Source organism: Macrobrachium rosenbergii, chromosome 12 (assembly GCF_040412425.1).
Source record: "Macrobrachium rosenbergii isolate ZJJX-2024 chromosome 12, ASM4041242v1, whole genome shotgun sequence".
Lineage (NCBI taxonomy): Eukaryota > Metazoa > Arthropoda > Malacostraca > Decapoda > Palaemonidae > Macrobrachium > Macrobrachium rosenbergii.
The window spans coordinates 116,434,604-116,457,638 of record NC_089752.1 but is presented as its reverse complement, the minus strand read 5'-3'; the positions used below and the strand labels follow the sequence as shown (position 1 = coordinate 116,457,638).

Here is a 23,035-nt window from a genome sequence, read left to right as displayed (position 1 = left end):
ACTTTTTTTTTGGTCCGCCCTCAGATCTTAAAATCTACTAAGGCTAGAGGGCTGCAAATTGGTATGTTGGTCATCCGCCCCCCAATCATTAAACATACCAAATTGCAGCCCTCTAGCCTCCTCAGTAGTTTTTATTTGATTTAAGGCTAAAGTTAGCCATAATCGTGCCTCTGGCGACTATACAGAATAGGCCACCACCAGGCCGTGGTTAAAGTTTCATGGTCCGCGGCTCATACAGCATTATACCGAGACCATCGAAAGATAGATCTATTTTCGGTGGCCTTGATGATACGCTGTAGCTGCTGTACAGAAAACTCGATTGCGCCGAAGACACTTCGGCGCGTTTTTCACTTGTTAATTCTAACTGAACCCCAAAGCCAAACAACGTCGTGATTCACCTTACAATAATCATGAAAATAAAAGATCTTTGCGACGGATAAAGCGCAGTTTATCATTTATTTCATTCTATGTTTGGTTCACAGTGTAATGAGAAAAACAGCGCTTGTGATAATTGACAGTTAAATGACAATGAAATAATGATGAAGGTGACTGACTGAACCACTTTTGTGATAATGACAGAACCAGGCGTGTTTTCATCCAGTGGATGGTGGGACGTTTATCGTAGAGGACAGACGAAGGAGAAGAAGAAGAAGAAGAAGAAGAAGAAGAAGAAGAAGAAGAAGAAGAAGAAGAAGAAGAAGAAGAAGGAAAAAAAGGACTGTTTTTCTAAGTATTGGTATATCACGAGTTTTGAAGATATGAACTGCAGAATTGATTCCTGTTACTCGGGTATATACAGTATGGTGACAGCTAATATATATATATATATATATATATATATATATATATATATATATATATATATATATATATATGTGTGTGTGTGTGTGTGTGTATGTGTGTATGTATATATAAACAGTATATATATATATAAATGTGCACATATTTATGTATATATGTAATATATATATTGTACATATGTATGTATGCATATCTGTATATATTATATAAAATATATATTTATATATATAAATATAAATTATATATATATATGTATTTATAAATATATATGTAATGTTATTTCAAACGTAGGCTCTGCTATTTCTTGTACAATAATTCAAAACGTTTTTCTCCGAGCGGCAACTCCACAAGCAATGATGAACAGAGTGAAAAAAAAAGGGATCTTTCAATCAGGCGTTTTCCTCCTGTGACGTCGTCGTTGTGACGCCAGTTTTAACAGCCACAAATCAATCAATCAATCCGTGACACCGGCGCATTACTGTACTTCGCCGTAGAAGTTGGTAAAGCACGTTTCGGCGAAGGAACCTGGAGCCAAGATGGCTGCCAGGGCTGAGATCGTGGAACACACGCCGCCGATGAGGCCCACGATCATGATTTCGACGAGGTAGATTCGCTCCCACAGCGGTATTTCCCTGAGAGGAGAAGAAGGAGAAGAAGAAGAAGGAGAAAAAGTCAAATTTCAGACAACGGCATTTTTCTGAAAGAAAAAAATTACAAAAAACTCACAATTGATCAATTGAAAATTTCAGACAACGGTATATTTCCCTGACAAAATGAAGAAGAAAAAACTCAGGTATGGTCAATTGAAAATTTCAGACTCCCTGACAAAAAAAAAAAGAAGAAAAAACTTAGGCATGATCAATTGAAAATCTTAGACAACGAGATTTTTCTAAAAAAAATTAAATTAGAAAAACGCTCAGATGTGATCAATTGAAAATCTTAGACAACGGTATTTTTCCCCTGACAAAAAAAAAGACGAAAAAATCAGGTATGGTCAATTGAAAGTTTCAGACCACGGGATTTTTATAAAATAAAAATATACTCAGATATGATCAACTAAAATTTCAGACAACGATGTTTTTCTGAAACGTGAAAACGGAGGTAAAACTCAGATATAATTAATCAGAAATTTCAGAAACAAAAACAACAAATAGCAATCTGCTCTTGTCAATACTTCCTAGACCATCTCCTGTTAGTTTCAGGAATCCTCGAGAAAGTTACTGAAGTGAAACATCGGTATACTAAAACATTAAAAGCAACTGCATTACGTAATCCCATCCATCAGCTTCAGGAATCTTCTAGTAATTTACTGAAGTGAAAGATCGGTATTTGTAAAAAAAACAAACGCAGGTACTACATTGCGCAATTAAATTAACTCGCAGACGCGCTCTTACAGCAAGGCGAGTACATACATATTAAACATCTCTGCCGTCAGCCACGGCCTTGACTTCTGAACAGATACGGACAGAATGGGACAATCTCGCCCCGCGGATAATCGCCGTTATATAAGACTTGAGAGGTTAAGAGCCATAGTTATGATAACCCCATCTTTATCTCTCTATCTCTTCCTCTTCTCTTTTCTTTACTCGGTGCCATAGATGTATTCGCTGAGAAGGATTTAAGTCGCTTACTGATGCGATGGCAACGAGAGGACTCCTCGCGTATAGGTTCATCGCATGGACACACAATTGAGTGTATTCTTTGCTGGGATCATGGCGATCGCGTGATAGGAATATGACATTAAATCCGTCCATGAACGAAAACTTTATATATAATTCTGTTCTTCATATTGACAAACGATCCTAAGCGAGGAAAAGAAACAGTTGACTAATACGAAACATGATGGTAATTAAAACTGACACGATGAATCACGAACTAATATCCTCTGGCTGAAGCTCACCAAATGCAACAAACCTGAGACCACAACAGTCAGAGCAACCAAGTCCTTACTTTTTGGGCCAGGGACCCTCCATGTCCATGAGCTTCATGTACATGAGTGGCGGGTACACGAAGGTGCACAGGGTGACGCAGGAGCCTCCGATCAAGTTGAGGATCTTGCTGAAACTCGGGATGGCCAGACCGATCAGTATCTGGCCGACGACCAGGCTAGACCTGAGAAGCACTCGTTTCCAACCGAATTCTGTGAAGTGGAACATTGGATGAATGGCGTTCACTCCAGCTTATGTTGGTGAACTTCGTGCTGCATTTCCTGAGGTTTGTTTCCTCTGAATGATTCTAGGTCAGTGTAACATAACTGAATGTATTTGCTGAATTAAAAGTTTTTAGGTTATTCTAAAGGACAGGCAAACTTCAAAACATCTGCACAGCCAATTGCTAAACAGGTCTGGGTACAAATCACTCAAGGGAATCACATGAATAAGCTTCCATACAAGCCAGATTTCTTTTAGTAATATTATCTGATGTTCCTGTAAAAGCACAGGAAACAAACAAAAAACAAAATTTAAAAGAAAAATGATAGTCTTACTGTTGGGTACGTTGAGAGTTTCCTCCAGGGACTGGGCCACTGGGTTAAAACTGACGATGTATGAACTCAGGAGATTGATGATCTGGAGCGAGATGGCTATCTTAGTGGCGACTCCCATGGTGACAGAGAGTAGAATGTTGTCTTTGACGTCATCTCCGAAGACGACGTAACCCGACACGGCTAGGGGCAGGTATAAACAAAGGATAGCTGCAAAGAAGATGAGAAGGGCCCGTCAGAAGAGAAGGAAAGCTGGGAGCCTTCCCAGATAGTGACCCCCCCGGGGTTTTAACCCGGTTTGTATCCACCTTTGTGGTGTGTTTAGTAATAACATAAACAAAAGACTGTAAATATCATAAAGATAATGACCCCTCAAGAAATATTAGTCCTAGATAATGACCCCTGAAAACCCTTGGGGGTCACTATGTAGGAAAGATCCAGCTGCACAGGCAAAATGTCACAGACACTTTGAGTGAGCACGCTTTTTCTCAAGGGGAAAATATGACTTGTCGATTTTTTTTAGAGATTAGCTATACTTAGACTCTTTCCAGCATTTCCCTTTACCTCCTCCTACTTCTTTGGAAGCTTGAATTTCAAGTCAGTGGCCCCTTTGGTGGGCTTGTTCCATATGAATAGGTTTCATCTCCTGAGTAATAATATAAAAATTATAAAATCCCTTACTGATGAAGGTCAAGATGACGCTCTTGCCGAACTGAGCCCTGTCCTTCATGTCGTTCTGGATGGTGGGGAAGACAGCAGCCCCACTGAAGGCGAAAAGGATGGCAGCGAAGCCCAGCGAGAGACTGACAGGTGTTGGATTCGGGTACCAGGGATCAGGAAGGCTTGCTTTCTCCAAGTAAACCATCACCAAGATAGTCACGCAGGCAAAGACGGTAGACACTACTGCAATGACGGCTGTCTGCCTGTTGAGTAGATGGTTCAGATCAGGACATAGATATCCAGAGTAGATGGGTTGTAGAGAGAGGACTGAATTATCAGAGCATTCCTCGAGGTGCTGCTCATATGTCCTCATGATTATTCAGATAATGCAGTAAGAGCAGAGTCTACTGGTCACTTGTATCACCCATTTGGTAAATTTGACAACATTTCTGAAAGAGGTTGAAACTCCAAAGTTTACATAATGTTTGGAATTGCATCTGGAAATATTTGACAGATACTGATCCCTCGGTCTTCTATCATATCTTGAACGAGACATCATCGGATATTTGGTAAAATCAAGGACCATTTAAGCCCAAGCTGCTAAACCAAAACGATTAAGTTACCTTACCATGTAAGACGGTTTTCAGGTCTTGAAATGATCTTAATTAACCTGAACAAAAGCTGTTGCTTTAATTTTTGTTTTTCAGTTTCCTTTTACCTCCTCTTACTTCTTTTCGAATGGACACCATAATATTCTTTGGAAGCTTGAATTTCAAGCCAGTGGCCCCTTTGGTGGGCTTGTTCTATATGAACAGGGTTCATCTTCTGAATAATAATAATGATGACAATAACAATAATAATAAAATACGACTCACCAGAAATCCTTCGGTGTTCCCAGCCACGTCAGGGGTATGAAGACGCACCCGACAATCAAGACCACCTCGCAGGTCGACAGGGGCACCCCCATGGCAACCATCATGCCGGAGATCAGGATGATGAAGACGGTCGTCGTGCCGTACAGATTGATGAGCACGGCAGCCAGGGCTATCCGTCTTGGGGAAGAGAGAGAGAGAGAGCAAGAACGTAACAATATATATATATATACATATATATATATATATATATATATATATATATATATATATATATATATATATATATATATATATATATATATATATATATATATATATATATCATCTTTATCATCATTTATGGAGTGCTGAAGGAATTTTGAAGTCTTATCTACAGAACAACTTGTTATTTTCCCCAAAGTTCTTGCTCATACCCACCCATCTACTTTCATTACTTGACGCCTTCCCACCTCTCTTTCTATTTGGTTACTCTATCCACCCTCCTCAAAACCTGGACGCGATCTCTTTTGTCATGCAACTGCGTTTCAAATACCCTCTTCGTTTTTTTCTTCCACCATAAAATCTTATGTTTTCTCATTCCAAAACTGACTTTATGGCCCCATCCTGGAATTGCAAACTCCATGTTACATGTCCTTGACTTTAAGCAATTTTTCACCTAAGATCTCTTTACATACTTTTTTCACTTCCTTCCCCTTCAACTCACTTTTCATAATTATATACTCTACAACCCCTATTATCACTGTTTCCTCTTAGTCTTAAAGATCTTAAGTTTGGTTTCTACCTTATAATGAACAATCATAGGTCCAACTACTTCCCAAAGTATACTCAAGTCATTTTACATTCCCCTTAAGTCCAGGAACACCATGTCCACCAAAACTCTCTTTGTCTCCTACCTTTGCATTCAGGTCACTGAGCACAACCACCCTTTCACATTCTCCAAACCTGGAAAAGTACAGAATTACTCTCCCAAGAAATTCTCTTTCATTTTCATTTTTTTCCATTCCTTGACCATTACACTCACTACTACAATTATTTCTCCTGCCCCACTCAGTCTTCGCCACTCAGTCTTGATTCCATAAGCACTACATCTTCGCCAGTCTGTGGGACTGAATTGTTTATGTTAGTCCCACAAACAAATGTAAACGGGAGGATTAAGAAAGACGTAGAGAATAATAATGATCAAAATGATTGCTGACGTGAGCATAGATCAAAAGTTCCAGGTACAGAATGACGCTTGTTGGGATATCCGTAATTTTTTTCCTTCTTAATAAACGATCCTGCCTTGACTTAAAATAGGCGCTACGTAAGGAGACATGAGTCTCGTCACTTGTTTGTTCATATCTGTCCCAATCAGTATTTGCCGGCGTCTTGCCGAAACAATCGCTTAAAAGTCAGATTCTGAAACGAATAATTGGTTTTGGAGGGATGAATTCCATGATATGAAGGCTCATCGTTCAACCTCAGTAATATTATCATTCCAGGATTGGCGTGAGTACGAATATCTCCCGCAGGGGGTTAATGCTATCAGTGCACCTCATGTGATGCACTGTAGGCATTACTTAAGGGTCTCTGCAGCATCCCCTCGGCCCCTAGCTGCAACCCCTTTCATTCCTTTTACTGTACCTCCATTCATATTCTCTTTCTTCCATCAGACCTCCCACCCTCTCCTAACTGTTGTTTCATAGTGCAACTGCTTTGAGGTTTTCCTCCTGTTACGCCTTTCAGACATGTCGACTTCCCTTTCAGCGCTGAATGACCTCGTAGGTCCCAGCGCTTGGCCAACGGCCTGAATTCTATATAGAACAACCGTTTCGGTAAACAAATAACCGGACAGATTACTTCTCTTCGTTTTCGTGCTGAATCCGGACTGACCGGACGTTCTAGTCGCAGGGCGTACCCCAAAGGCTTCAATCAGAGTAGGGTAATCGTCATACCTTTTCAAGGAATCCGCTGATAAGATTCCTTTCTTGTCCTCGTGAATACGGATGTACTTCCGCTGCCATTAACTCTATCCCAGTTGGGGTCATTTAAGAAAAGACTAACTTATTTTTCTTACTCATTTTTGTGTATCTTATAATGTTTACTCGGCGACTTTTTAATTTACAGTTCGTTATGAATTCTTGAGGCTGCCTTACTTTTTTTTTCCTTATTGGTGATTTTCCTTCGAACGACCTCATTCTCCTCTCATTTACTCGAAGTGTTTGATCCACCCTCAGGAATTAGTCCTCGGAAATATTCTGGCAAAGAATATTTTTCTTGATACTGACGAAAATTACGGAGAATTCTTGGTGAGGATCAAACTACGTCTCCTATTAAGACTAGCAAAATAATATCGTATTCAGCAATATTAGGTCTATTGTATGTGCATATGAGCCTATGTACCTGTATGCAAATTCCTGAGATGTATGCTAGTATTGCACCAGGCCCGGTTTTTTTGCCATGCCCCTAAGTTAGGTTAGGGTGGCTTAGGATAGGTTAAATTAGTATACGTACTGTATATTGGGTGTGGGAAACATATTGAGATTATTTTCAAGAAAATTCTATGGTTAATTTTGAAGATATAACGTCCCGATTTTTACAGGGAAAGGTCCCGTAACTCGGTTGCATCTGGGGGAAAATGCGCCCGACATTCACGCATGCAATTAACTTTATAGTATAAAGAGATATGTAAAGCGAATATTAGCCCGAATCTAACTTTTTATCATTTGAGAAGAACAACATCAAACTTTTTCATTTGATCTTATTGACTGATATGTTCACGTCATCTGGCGTCAGTTCTCAAGCCCGCCCGTTTTGTTGGATATCACGAATGAAGCTGCTGCTGTTTCCCACGGTTTTCGTTTCTGCATCAGTGCTGTTATGATCAGATGTCTGCTGTATATATGCGTTCGCTCGTGATTATAATCGCTTCCATAAAAGTTCGTGCTTGGGCGTAATTATAAACTCTGTCGCACGAAAGAAAATAATTATATATATGTATATATATACAGTGTATATATGTATATATATATGCATATGTATACATACATACATACGTACACACACGCATCTATATATATATATATATATATATATATATATATATATATATATATATATATATATATATATATATATATATATATATATATATATAGTATATATGTGTGTGTGTATACAAACGTGTACTCGTATATGCATACCAATTCATCTAGTGCATACGTTTTGAAAAACCTATTTGCCTACTAAATGAAAGGCATCTATTGAAACTTCCCCACTCCCCAAACATCCCACAAAAAAAAAACTTTCGAACGAAAGATCCAAGTATCCCGTTTAAACCAAAAAAAAAAAAAAAAAATAAATAAATAAATAAATAAATAAAAATAACTTTCGAACGAACGATCCAAATATCCCGTTTAAACCAAAAAATATAAAAATAAAAATAACTTTCGAACGAACGATCCAAATATCCCGTTTAAAAAAAAAAAAAAATAAATATAACCTTCGAACGAACGATCCAAACATCCCGTTTAAACCAAACGCACCCGACATCCATTACAACACATCAAAGACGGCGAGAGAGAGAGAGAGAGAGAGAGAGAGAGAGAGAGACACACACACTCACCGTCCAATGGTCCCCAGACTCCTGTACGCCATCTCCATGTAAGGCTGCTTCACAGGTTCCTTGTACTGGTCCCACCTCTCTTCCAGCATGAGCCAGCACTTGCCGAGTCTGCTTCCAGCGAATCCCACGCTCACGCAGAAGATCAGGATCATGGCCACCCCCAGCCAGCCTTAGGAATTGGGAGGAACTCGATTCAGGGTGATTTAGGTTTTTTTTTTTTTTTTTTTTTTTGTATTTAGATGGTCTTTGCATTCTCTCTCACTTCTCTCTGATGAATGCCTTGATGTTCTTTGGGAGTTTGGATTTCAAGTGGTTGGAGACTTTGGTGGGCTTGATTCGTATGAGTGGGGTTCATCTTCTCGATAATAATAATAATAATAATAATAATAATAATAATAATAATAATAATAATAATAATAATAATAATAATAATAATAATAATAATAATATTCTTTGGAAGCTTGCATTTCAAGTCAGTGACCCCTTTGGTGGGCTTGATTCGTATGAATAGGGTTCATCTTCTGGATAATAATAATAATAATAATAATAATAATAATAATAATAATAATAATAATAATAATAATAATAATAATAATAATATTCTTTGGAAGCTTAAATTTCAAGTCGATGGCCTCTTTGGTGGGCTTGATTCGTATGAATAGGGTTCATCTTCTGGATAATAATAATAATAATAATAATAATAATAATAATAATAATAATAATAATAATAATAATAATATTCTTTGGAAGCTTGAATTTCAAGTCAGTGGCCCCTTTGGTGGGCTTGATTCGTATGAATAGGGTTCATCTTCTGAATAATAATAATAATAATAATAATAATAATAATAATAATAATAATAATAATAATATTCTTTGGAAGCTTGAATTTCAAGTCGAAGGCCACTTTGGTTGGCTTGTTCCATATGAATAGGGTTCATCTTCTCAGTAATAATAATAATAATAATAATAATAATAATAATAATAATAATAATAATAATAATAATAATAATAATCTTGAGATAATTAGTGTATTGTCGAATGGAATAACGGGGAGACAGTTAAGTACGACCTGCGAATTGACGCACAGGAAACTTGGTGGGAAATTGTATCAGTACATGAATAGTCCAAGAAAAAATCAGGCAACAGGAAGGCCTCAGAGAGAGAGAGAGAGAGAGAGAGAGAGAGAGAGAGAGAGCTGTGGAAAACACAGGGATACATTTTTTTTAAGTCATTGGAAATAATATAGTTTAACTGAACTGCCTACACTTACATTTTGTATATGGGTAAGACCTGATTCTTGGTTTGACAACGCCAAGTTGGATTTAAAGCAGGTAGCCAGACTTGGGGTAGAAGTGAATGGAAATATATATATATATATATATATATATATATATATATATATATATATATATGTGTGTGTGTGTGTGTGTGTGTGTGTGTGTATAGCTGCATCGTCACAAGGATCACGTGACTAAATGTACTGCAAGAGCCAGAAGAAAATATTATAAAGGAAAAAGTACCAAGCGCTCTCCTGTATATATAATATATACACTTCTTCATATAGTACCCTGAAGACGTGTATATATTAAATACACAAACGCGCTTGGTACTTTTACATATTCAGTATTTCCCTGTGGTTCTTAGAGTACACACACGCATATATTTAATATATATATACACACACAAACAGACATATATATATATTTATGTATATATGTAGATTAAAACCTATAAGCAATTGAGCATATAGAATAATCGTAGTTAACATCTTGTGTATTTTCTGACAAGCTAAAAACTTTGTTTCGATCTAGCGTCAAGTAATACTCAAGAAAAAATGCACAAATCAATAAAAAAAAAGGCTGATCTCTAGAAACTGAACTGCCTAAAAATTCAACCCTAATCACTGTAAAAGATTAACTGAAGTTTGGGGGGAATTGTCTGTTATATCAGAAGACCCCTTATATGTCAATTTAAAAAAGAAATTAAGTTGCACGTAGATGTCTGCTTGATGCGGGTTCATTCTGGGCTTATTTAAATAATGATTTCGATGGTAAAAGGTGAAAAAGAAAAGGATTAAGATGCTATAAAACTGTCAAAGGGTGTATGACAGAGTACAGACCTTTTACTTTTCCGATTCAGAAGTCGTGCCACATTATAAGAACATAACCCGTAGAGTTTTCTTGTTAAAATGGCAACGTCTTATCTAAACTGATGGCTGGGTTAATGACAGTCGCCTCGCATGGAAACCTGCTTTAGAGAATGTCCTTAGGAGACAATGATGTAATTTGTAACTTCTTCAAAACTGAAGCGAAGGCGACTTACCTGTGTCAGCCACGACCTACCTGTGTCAGCCATAACCTACGTGTGTCAGCCACGATCTACCTGTGTCAGCCACGATCCACCTGTGTCAGCCATAACCTACGTGTGTCAGCCACGACCTACCTGTGTCAGCCACGATCTACCTGTGTCAACCAAGACATACCTGTGTCAGCCACGACCTACCTATGTCAGCCAAGACATACCCGTGTCAACCAAGACATACCTGTATCAGCCACGACCTACCTGTTTCAGCCACGACCTACCTGTGCCAGCCACGACCTATCTGTGTCAGCCACGACCTACCTATGTCAGCCACTACTTACCTGTGTCAGCCACGACCTTCCAGTGTCAGCCACGACCTACCTGTGTCGGCCACGACCTACCTGTGTCAGCCACGACCTACCTGTGTCAGCCAAGACCTACCTGTGTCAGCCAAGACCTACCTGTGTCAGCCACGACCTACCTATGTCAGCCAAGACCTACCTGTGTCAGCCACGACCTACCTATGTCAGCCAAGACATACCTATGCCAGCCACGACCTACCTGTGTGTCAGCCACGACCTACCTGTGTTAGCCAAGACCTACCTGTGTCAACAAAGACATACCTGTGTCAGCCACGACCTACCTGTGTCAGCCATAACCTACGTGTGTCAGCCACCACCTACCTATGTCAGCCACGACCTACCTGTGTCAGCCATAACCTACCTGTGTCAACCACGACCTACCTGTGTCAACCACGACCTACCTGTGTGTCAGCCACGACCTACCTGTGTCAGCCATAACCTACCTGTGTCAACCACGACCTACCTGTGTCAGCCACGACCTACCTTTGTCAGCCATAACCTACCTGTGTCAACCACGACCTACCTGTGTCAGCCACGACCTTACCTATGTCACCCAAGACCTACCTATGCCAGCCACGACCTACCTGTGTGTCAGCCACGACCTACCCATGTCAGCCACGACCTACCTGTGTCAGCCACGGCCCTCGGCAGAGCCACAAACCCAGCCCCGGCCATCTGCGCCACCATGAAGAAGGAGGTCATTACAAAGGTGAGGCCTTTCAGGCGGCTGTCCTCGGGGAGTGTGACTTGGACGGAGAATCCTGAGACGGCGTTGCTGTTGGGCGAAAGGGAAAACAACGCAGGGAATCAGATATTGCCCCGGGAATGGAAACGAGAAAAACAACGAAGGGACTAAGATTCTGCCCGGGATAGGAAAGAAAAAAAAATTAAGATACTGCCCCGTGAAGGGTGATTCTTGCAAAGGGCATGTTGCTAAACAACTGGGGTATCCAGGCCCAAATTAAGGGTATAAATATTCAGCATGGTAGAATGTTCCAAAGTTCCGTCATGAAATGCATCCTGCGATATTTGAACCGGTACTATTCTAGGATTTAATCGTTAAAATAAGTAATTTTATTGCATATTTATCATTAATTCACTAAGTAAGGCGTATCATTAATTATCAATCATTATAATAATGAATTAATTTTTTTATATCAACCTATCTCCTGCGATAAAAGATTTATTTAATTAAAATTTTACAAGCGTTATCAGTATCAATTATCGTAGCCAGATCTCATGCAATCACGCGGAAATGACACATAATACCTGCAGCTTATAGAAGTTGAAGTGAGTTGAAAGCGAATGGAAATGAAGCGGGCCAAGAGGAAAATGAAATGAAGTACAAAAAAGATGCGCCACTTTACCTTATAATGGACGTTCCTCTGGATCTTCTCTCCGTATCCATCAAGCTAATCGGCGCCGTCAGAGGTGAGAAGAAAGAGTCTTGTTAGAGAGATAATAACAGCAGATGTCAATGTTATATATACATATATATATATATATATATATATATATATATATATATATATATATATAATTGGTTTGTGTATGCGCTTGTGGGTTTGTGTATGTGTTTGTGAGCTTGCTGTATACTGTATATATATCTCCGCTGTATAACGTTGTTAAAAATATATGAGTTTTTTTAGGAAATTGCTTAAATTCTTACTTCATTGTAGGACATAACTTACTTTTATAGTGATACTATCTTATTTATTTATTTTAACAGCGGCATTTTCTCTGTTCCGAGTGAAAAAAAGAATTAACAGACGAAACAAACTTGTTCCCCAGAAAACTAAGGCTGATAATGCGAAGAAGTACGAGTGATGATCAGATGAGAGTTTTCTTCTCAGAAGAAGAACTCTCGAATTTTGAAAAGCAAAAAACCTCCCGTATCATCGCTCTTCCATCGCCGCACGATTTCAGCGAGATTTTGCCGATGTTTTCACTTCAGTTCTTTCGCCAACATTTTTTTCTAGGATATCAAGAACACGTCAGTTTCCAAAACGTAGACAAGTAAAAAATGCGCCGAAGTTTTCTGTACAGCGTATAATCAAGGCCACCGAAAATAGATCTCTATCTTTCGGTGGTCTCGGTATAATGCGGTATGAGCCGTGGCCCATGAAACTTTAACCACGGGCCGGTGGTGGCCTGTCCTGTATAGTTGCCAGAAGCACGATTATGGCTAACTTTAACCTTAAATAAATTAAAAACTACTGATGCTAGATGGCTGCAATGTGGTATATTTGATGATTGGAGGGTGGATGATCAACATACCAATTTGCAGCCCTCTAGCCTCAGTAGTTTTTAAGATCTGAGGGCGGACAGAAAAAGTGCGGACGGACAGACAAAGCCGGCACAATAATTTCTTTTACAGAAAACTAAACTAAACAATTACCTGATGACGGAAGTTCCCCGAGGTTTCCTCTCTGGTTCCCCTAAACTGGTCGACGACATGACGAAGGATTATGGGAAAAATTCGTGTCCAAGAAAAAAAAAAAAGAAAGAAGAATCACTTCCCTAAAAGAGGTCTGATTTTGGTCCTCCGTTGGATAAGCCTGCACTGAAGCCAAGCCGGACTGGGCTGTGTCTTAAGTACGGATTATATGATTTGCTTAATAGTATTTTATCAATTACCCCTCTGATGAGATAAGGTGTCAAAATCTGACGATTGACGGGTGGGTCTACATGTTCCCTCTCCTGGGGAAAGGATAATCGAAGTGGAGAAGAGAAAGAGAGAAATAATTGATAAACTGATTAGGGAATATCAATCAGGCATCGCAGCAAATAAAGGGGAATATTTGATCGTGAATATCCGCCGGACAGTTTCACTTCCCACCTGCGACCCTCAGTAGTTAACTGACATCGCTCAGGTACCTAATTCAGTGTTTAAGTCAAAAGTGACACAACTGGGTTTAAGGAAACGCGGCTATGCCGTTCGTCCCCTCGTCCGGAAATCCAGTGCTGGGTTCCTCCGTTGTGACCCAAAGTGCCACCAATGTACCACAAGGATCAGCAAGTAAGAAAATGAGAGAGAGAGAGAGAGAGAGAGAGAGAGAGAGAGAGAGAGAGAGAGAGAGAGAGAGAGAGAGAGAGAGGTAATACTGGAAGGTGTATAAGAAAAAGAGCGTTAGATTTGTAATGATTAGGAGCAACTTTTTTGTCTGAATACAATGTAGAAAACTAGAAGATTTTCCATGACTGTTCTTGGTTGTATACTGAGAGAGAGAGAGAGAGAGAGAGAGAGAGAGAGAGAGAGAGAGAGAGAGAGAGAGAGAGAGAGAGAGGTAATATTGGAAGAAAAAGAGCGTTAGACTTCTAATGATCAGGAACAATTTTTTTTTGTCTGAATTCAGTGTAGAAACCTAGAAGATTTCCCATGACTACTCTTGATTGTATACTGAGAGAGAGAGAGAGAGAGAGAGAGAGAGAGAGAGAGAGAGAGAGAGAGGTAACATTGAAAAGCGTGGAAAGGAGCACGTACTAATGATACCGATTTGAACACCCACTTGTCAAAACCCAAAAAACTTCGTAATTTGGGGAAAGCTTTGCACCTATCCATCTTTTCCTTCAATGGCGTCACTTCATTGCCTTTCACAACGACGCCAGTCCTCAGCTGACAACCCCACTGTCTTCTGGAATTAATTCATGCAGATTCACGTATATGCCCCTTCTAACATTAACCAATGATTTCATCTAATGACTAAAGGTTTTATCTTGTGTTATAACCGCTGCAAGTTTACTACCTGTCTTCCTGCAAGCAGTAGAGGGTCGCAGTTGGGTGGTTCTATAACCTAGAAAGCTATTACACATTAGTATCTCAGAACTATTGGCTGTTGGAGTATTCCCATTGCATCATTGAGTCCCAGGTTTTTAGGATCTGAAGGCGTTCAGAAAACGTGTCGACAGAATAAAGTTCGGGCGGACAGACAAAGCTGACACAATAGTTTTCTTTTACAGAAAACTAAAAGAAATAGTTAAAAGGCTAAAGGTAACTTTCAGTACCTCCTACATTATGTAGGAGGTAATGAAAGTTCCTACATTATGTAGGAGGTAATGAAAGTTCCTACATTATGTAGGAGGTAATGAAAGTTCCTACATTATGTAGGGTGTAATGAAAGTTCCTACATTAAGTAGGAGGTAATGAAAGTTCATACATTATGTAGGGTGTAATGAAAGTTCTTACATTAAGTAGGAGGTAATGAAAGTTCCTACATTATGTAGGAGGTAATGAAAGTTCCTACATTATGTAGGGGGTGATGAAAGTTCTTACATTATGTAGGAGGTAATGAAAACTCCTACATTAAGTAGGAGGTAATGAAAGTTCCTACATTATGTAGGAGGTACTGAAAGTTCCTACATTATGTAGGAGGTAATGAAAGTTCCTACATTATGTAGGGGGTAATGAAAGTTCCTACATTATGTAGGGTGTAATGAAAGTTCCTACATTAAGTAGGAGGTAATGAAAGTTCCTACATTATGTAGGAGGTACTGAAAGTTGCCTTTAGCCTGCCACACAAGGCACACTGTACGTGGTACCCCTCTCGAGGAAAGTGATAGCAAAAACGTACTGTTTATCTGGGGTAGAATGATCGCTTCAAGTGCTCTGTGCTCAGAACCATCTTCCTTTTAACTCTTTTCCACTTGTCTTCAGGCCTGGGCTTGGTTCTGAAATTTTGCCGAGGTAGCAACTTCGATTTTGGGGGGGCCGGGTTCAGTCAGCCGTAGGGTATCTATGACAATTAAGAAAGCGGAGTATTTCTTCTCCATCCTTTTTGAGAGAGTCTACACTTAATTAGAAAATGAATTGTGACTTTGAAGAAAAGCCTTTGAATGCCATTATGAATCAGTCACAGTTTGACTCTCATCCAATCACTCTCATATTTTTAGGCGAAGGTGAATCTGGTGAGTTTATTATCAAGATTTAGACAAGAAGGAAAAGGTATAAATAATGACACGTTGATGTTATGTAATCCTGTCTACTTAATCCGTATTACAGCTAAGGATTATCTCTCTCTCTCCATAGATGAAGCCCCCTAATTTCCTCTGGCGATCCCACTAAGGGATGTATAAATGAAGAGATAAACTGTCTGTTGCTTGTCTTGCACAACATTCTTCGTGGGAACTCCATTGATAATTCCGTTGCTACACTTGATTATAAGTTTAGGTCATCATCGACTAATCGTCCTCAGTGCTGTTTACCGTCGAAGAGAGAGCATTTACACGAGTCCTGATCGCTGAATGAGTCTTACGCGGCCAGCGATACAACCCGGGAACTCAGAGGGGCCTAAATTATGTTTAAACATGCAAATTTCTTGTTTCAAGCATTTTATGTCAATTCGGCTTCATGTCGTGATGATGAATATACTGGCACGTATTCTATAAACTAAGTCAAATATAATATGAAAACTGCCAGTATTAAGAGCATTATTGCAGGTGTTTATTTTTGGATAATGGCGACTAGATCGTACATTTAAAAGTCACTTGGCAGTACAGTTTGTCGTGAAACCTCAAGGGTGCAGTGACGTGCCACTTTCGATGACAGATAATTGTAAGGGTAATTTCAAATACAACTCACAGATAAAGCTTTCTTCAGGAAAGAAGAATTATGAACGAGATATTATCTGCGAAGGTTTCTACACAGACTTGTTATTCGTCCTGTCTTATCAGACCCCTTTAACAGCTGTTTATCTGACGATAAGGTGATATCCCAATGATTCCAAATGTTACACAACTTGGCCATTACATACATTCTTGAGCATTTCGTCATTTACGTCTGTGTGTGTATTATTTTCGGAAAAATCGGAGTTGCCGTAATCCAAATATTGACGACTCTGTATATGACTGTCTCTTGGCAATGATTGGCACGGCTCAGTCACAGGGTTCAAAAGCTTCATTCGTTATTTGCGGAGACTGCAATACTAAGCACAGCGAGTGGCTCTGAGTTCTGTGTAACCTTTGATTTTGACCAGCTAATTGAGGAGCCCACTTACATTTCTGGTAATAAATTAGATCTCATCTTCACGGATGTTCCAGCTGTCGTTGAAAATCTGACAGTAAATAGGCACTTCCGACCATTGTGCCATTGAGATGGACATACTCGTATCTGTCAATAGGTATATTTCTCATGCAAACATTGGAAAGTCGGCTGAAATCTCGAGCAAATTGGGATCGCATTATTGAAGCCTGTCAGGCACTTAAATTTCAGATGCTCTGTCTGAACCAAATCCCGAGAGGAGGTTGAATGGAACGCTGATGGCTGTGATACATGTAGACGAGCTTACCATGACAAACCAAATTCAACACATGGAGACCAAATCGTTCATATGATATTACGCCATTTTTGTAGAGTCTCGCCGTGCTGAGATAAATTACGATAATTTCCTGAAGAGGAAACTCGAAGAAATTACTCAGCCTCATCTGTGGTGGACCAAATCGACATCTTCTGTCTTAAGGTCAGGCTCGTCTTCCATTCCACCGCTACTAACAGATGACGGTAGATTGGTTATAGACCCTAAGGAAAAGGCTGAACTGCTTCATCGAGCTTTCGAAGCTAAGCAATCAGCTGAGGATGTCTCTTTCCCTGATACTTGTCGCCCTGAACCTATTCTTTCAAAATTTGTATTTTGTTCTAAGGATGCTAAGAAAATTGTAGGTAATCTTGATAGCTGAGATGGAAACCTGATGGTTTCTTCCCTTTGTTTTTTAAAACAAAGTTTCTAATGTGTTGTCTCCCGAGATTATTAGAGTCTATAGATTTTTATGTTGATTTAGTATCGTTGCTGATGAGCGCAGGCTCAGTGATGCAGTGCCTATCCTAGAGTGGCACATCTTCAGACTGCAGTAACTATAGACCAATTCCTGTTCTCACTATGCTCTCAAAAAGCTAAGAAAAACTTATTTTTAAGCCGCTATACAAGTATCTGGAATCCAAAGGATTCTTAGCTAACAGTCAATATGCATATAGAAAGCAGACAACTAATTGGCGAGGCGTTTTTAGATTTGACATGCCATTTGCAAGGGAACCTTGAGAAGGGTTTTAAGTGCAGAATAATTCAAATAGGTTTTAGTGCTGCTTTCGATTTAGTAAATCATGAGGCACTTATTTTTAAACTAAAAAAATCTTGGAGTGGGTGTCTATGTTTTAGGGTTACGTCAAGATTTCCTGACAAGTAGGCAGCGGCTGGTTGCTGTTGATGGGATCTTTAGCGAACCAAGTTCTATTGTGTCTGGAGTTCCACAGGGTAGCGTTTTGGTCCGCTGTTATTTTGAATGTACACAAGCGCTATGGTTGTTGGCATGGAAAACAAGATTGTTCAGTGTGCCAGTGATGCAACACTTTTGGGGTTAATAAATGAAACTGCCCTAAGTCTCCATCGTTACATGGAGTGGATAGTGAATGGTATAGTCGGTGGGGTATGAAGCTAAACTCCAGTAAAACGAAAGCCGTATTGATCAGTAGATCTCGTACTGACTTTCTACCCCATCCTTCCCTTCAGGTGGATGAGATTCCTCTGAATGAATCTGAAGCTTTGACTAAACTTGGTGGAACTTTTGACCAACATCTTAGTTTTGAGAATTATCTAATGAAAATGTCAGCAAATGCCGCACGGAAGTTAGGTATTATGCAGTAAATGTGCCTCGTTGTTGAACTTCTCAGTTCCAGAGGTCTTTTATTCCTCACACCATGGGAATGTGGAATGTTCTTCCTGAGGATGCCGTGCAATTAGAACCTCAAAGGTTCTAATTGCAAACTGACAATTCTCTTTGTACTTTTAATGATTTATTTACAGTTTTATCTATTCAGTTATGAATTTGTTAATTTATCTTTTTATATATTAACTGATCTCTTATGTCTGTATTTCCTATTACTTTATGTTACTTCTTGCAAATCAACACCATAATACTCGTATTCTTTGGAAGCTGGAATTTCAAGTCAGTGGCCCCTGTAAGCTCGTTCCATATGAACAGCATTCATCTTCTGAACAATAAGAATAATGGTATTAATTACCAAGAGGAATGGTTTGCCAGAAATTTCATCTTCATTGGGCCGAAAATAAATTTTGTTATACCTAAACAAAAGAGATCATCAGAAAGTTCTTTTTGCAATTTTATTCATTAGAAAAATAAGATAGCAGAAGGTGGCCTGGTGTTGTACGATCTATTTCATTTTAGTTTTCTGTAAAAAAAACTATTGCGCCGGCTTTGTCTGTCCGTCCGCACTTTTTCTGTCTGCCCTCAGATCTTCAAAACTACTGGGGCTAGAGGGCTGCAAATTGGTATATTGATCACCCACCCTCCTATCACCGAACGTACCAGATTGCAGCCCTCTAGCCTCAACAGTTTTTTTTTTATTTTATTTAAGGTTGAATTTAGCCATAATCGTGCTTCTGGCAACGATATAGGACAGGCCACCACCGGCCCGTAGTTAAAGTTTCATGGTCCGCGGCTCATACAACATTATACAGAGACCACCGAAAGATGGATATATTTTCGATGGCCTTGATTATACGCTGTAGCTGCCGTACAGGAAACTCGATTGCGCCGAAGAAACTTCGGGGCAATTTATACTGTCTACTCATGTCTGCACTGATCCACCAGCTGATGGAAAATGAATCTAGACGCTTCTTTATACCTTTGCACGGAATTCAAGCGATAAGAAATGGTTTGCCGTCTCTAGCGTAACCAGGAACCATGCACTAGTGCCTAAATTGTAATGTGTTACAAACTTTGAGCAATAAAAGTTATTTGGGGCACTGAAGAACCAGGTGGACTGTAAGCAAGCTGAAGTATTTAGGTTGATGTTATAAATCCCTCAATCTTTGAAAGATTTCCTCAGTACTTTAGTATTTTATTAACACAGAAATTATGATAATTAACGATTCCCTGTTGAAATGATTATTTTATAACTTATCGTTGCTCAGAGAAGTAATACCTCACACAAGCTTGATTCCAGGGTAGGTTCATTAGATTAAAATGAAAGGAAATAGGAAATTCCAATAAAAATAATGCATATCTAGGACTGTCCTGCTTTTACTCACTGCGTCTTCTACCTCTCATCTCTCAGTTTCTGATAGAGAGCTTTTGAATTCTGTTCAGAAGGACTGAACAGAATGCTCTTGCCCCATTATCTGTAAGTGCGGTCCTCATGGCCTCACTTATAGCTTTTTTGGTTCCTGTCGGACGAATTCTTTCTATTTTTTTTGCCTCTCATTATTGTGTTCCCTTTAACATCGCCCTTTCTATGCTCTCGCTCTGGTGGGCGCCATACATTTGCCAACAGCAACAGTAACACACGCACAAATACACACACACACACGTATATATATATATATATATATATATATATATATATATATATATATATATATATATATATATATATATATATATATATATATATATATATATATATATATATATAGTATGTCTGTGTGTGGTGTGTGTGTGCACGCTAGTAACGTATATAATATATATGCTTAAAATTACAGGAATACATGATTTTTTTACTGTATGCAAAGTACTACAGGGAAACGAAACAAAAGACACGAATCCTGACCGGTTCTGTCTCGTTCGGACATCTTCAAGGGGGATGATATATGCTGGGAGAAATTGACATTATACGTACTAGGGAGACGGTAAAAATGAACATACAGGCAGCCCTCATCTCCTTTATGGCCATGGGTGAGCGTGCCACTAATAGATCTTATTAATGTGGTGTTTAAGATCTGATGCACTAATACAATGAAAACCATTATAAAGAACTCTCTTATATGTATGTATACCATATCCCATGTGAACCATATGACAATTTCAATATTTCAAAATAGGATTGCTGAAAGGCGCTATAGTACGACCAAACCCATAACCAAAGGGAGCTAATATATCTCCCCTGATAAAGGCTGTATTATGGTACGACATATTGCCTTGGTCAGGGCAGGATGAGAGATCTGTTCTATACTGTACAGAGCAGTGTCTTGGTATCAGTGGAGAGACCCTAGAATTCGGCACCCATAGCACTCAAGGAGATGGAGGGATCTGCAACTATACAGGCTGGGGAAGGGATTTGGGTAAAGGCTCCAAGTGCTTGTTGAATTGTTGAGTGGGTCGTCTGGTGAATAGATGGACGAGCCGTTGCAAAGGCATATATGAGATGGGGGGGGGTGTGGCTACATCAACTTGGGATCATGCCGGTGTTTTGGTTTGTGGACACTGCGATTCCTGTATTTCTGGAAGTCTCGCAGATGTTGTTTGGCACACTAGGAGCACAGGAGAGATTGGAAAAACTTGGGAATGTGAACAGTGGCAGGATTCTGTAGGTGTTTTTGTTGTAGGTGCAGCAGCCTAGCTTAAGTTGACCCTATTCAGATGATGCTTAGTTAGAGCTGTCCTGGTTGTTGTAGGGTTAAGTTTAATCTGAGGACGCTTATATTTAGTTGCCCTGGATACTGCAAAATTAGACATGGTGTGAGGGCACTGGGTAGAGTCGTCATGATCCAGCGTGTAGTTTGAACGATTTGACTCAGTACTTCTTGGCAAGAGGACATTTAACAAGGAAGTAAAGCCCAGAAGCCAGTTCATCTACTATTTCCTTGAGTCTTTGAGGGTTCAGTGACCAGAGGGCTCTTGCGACCAGAGATTTTTGGGAAGCTCGTAGGATTAGGGAAGACAACATTATATAGGACAGGAGCACCGGCATTTCACAGCACAGAGCTCACTGGAAACACAGGTCTTATTCAAGTTTCAGACATGCTAGGGTAGCTTTGAAAAACCTGAAATCTGTCTGCCTTTGAGTTATCTGGTTAACCGGCAAAACAAACTAAAGGTTACAGTGGATATACATCTCTTGATCTAACTCCATTAGTGGTGGTAGAAAATGCACCGAAGTCTCTTCGGCGCAATCGAGTTTTCTGTACAGTGTATAATCAAGGCCACCAAAAATAGATCTATCTTTCGGTGGCCTCGGTATAATGCTGCATGAGCCGCGGTCCGTGAAAATTTAACCACGGGCCGTTGGTGGCCTGTCCTATATCGTTGCCAGACGCACGATTGAGGCTAATTTTAATCTTGAGCTAGATAAAATACCTACTGAGGCTAGAGAGCTGAAATTTCGTATGTTTGATGATTGGAGGGTGGGTGATCAGTATACCAATTTTCAGCCCTCTAGCTTCAGCAGTTTTTAAGATCTGAGGGCGGACAGAAAAAGTGCGGACGGACAGACAAAGCCATCTCAATAGTTTTCTTTTACAGAAAACTAAAAGTCCAACGTTCCAATATTTTTAACGCCAGAATACTGTACTAAAAGAACCAGGTATCATTATGATGCACCCACAAACTTAAGGATACCACAAATAAAATAAGGATACCCGCCCTTTCCCACATGACGCATTCTGTAGGAAGTACTGTCATTTTCGTGATGATAAAACTCCCATAAAAAATAATGCTGAATTGTTTACAAAGATGGGTGCACTAATAACGCCTTTCTGATATCTGCCTGTGATAAGACTCTTTCACGAATGCAGTATTTATGGGGCTGTTCCTCATGTATGAATGCATGCACGTATGTATAGTAGAAATTCATACGTGTTACCTGCAAATCACTGAGTTGAGGATTCCCCTTATTTTAACCAAACCTTTATTTATGATCTATCAGCATCAAGGAAATGGTTAACACATATTACGGGAGCATCCTTCAGCAAAACTGATGTCGAAGAATAATTATATCAAATAAATGTACTCAAGGCAATTAGGTTTTTCTGTGGACTCAAAAAAAAAAAAAGATTCAGAAGCTTTAATCATATCCAGGACCATCACGTGCATTTTAATACGAGACCACTGCAAGCCAGAAAAGCAATATAAATAACATGGACATTATTATCCTCGAGTAGGCAGAAGAAGTTAAGTATACCTTAGTTTAACCAGACCACTGAGCTGGTTAACAGCTCTTCTA

The 23,035-nt window shown here is 39.4% G+C and overlaps 2 protein-coding genes across 3 annotated transcripts in view; one reads left to right on the top strand and one right to left on the bottom strand.

The window, feature by feature from the left end:
* fzy (cell division cycle 20 protein fzy) overlaps positions 1-23,035 on the top strand; it is a 157,216-nt gene that overhangs the window by 16,985 nt on the left and 117,196 nt on the right. The window lies entirely within an intron of this gene.
* Positions 1,047-14,029, bottom strand: LOC136844284 (uncharacterized). Its single transcript, XM_067113260.1, has 9 exons — positions 13,484-14,029; positions 12,453-12,497; positions 11,712-11,860; positions 8,423-8,591; positions 4,819-4,995; positions 3,965-4,206; positions 3,287-3,493; positions 2,752-2,941; positions 1,047-1,433 (listed from the first exon to the last, which is right to left on the bottom strand). Exons 1-9 carry the CDS (start codon positions 13,540-13,542, stop codon positions 1,277-1,279), a joined length of 1,395 nt encoding a protein of 464 aa, XP_066969361.1. The 5' UTR covers positions 13,543-14,029; the 3' UTR covers positions 1,047-1,276.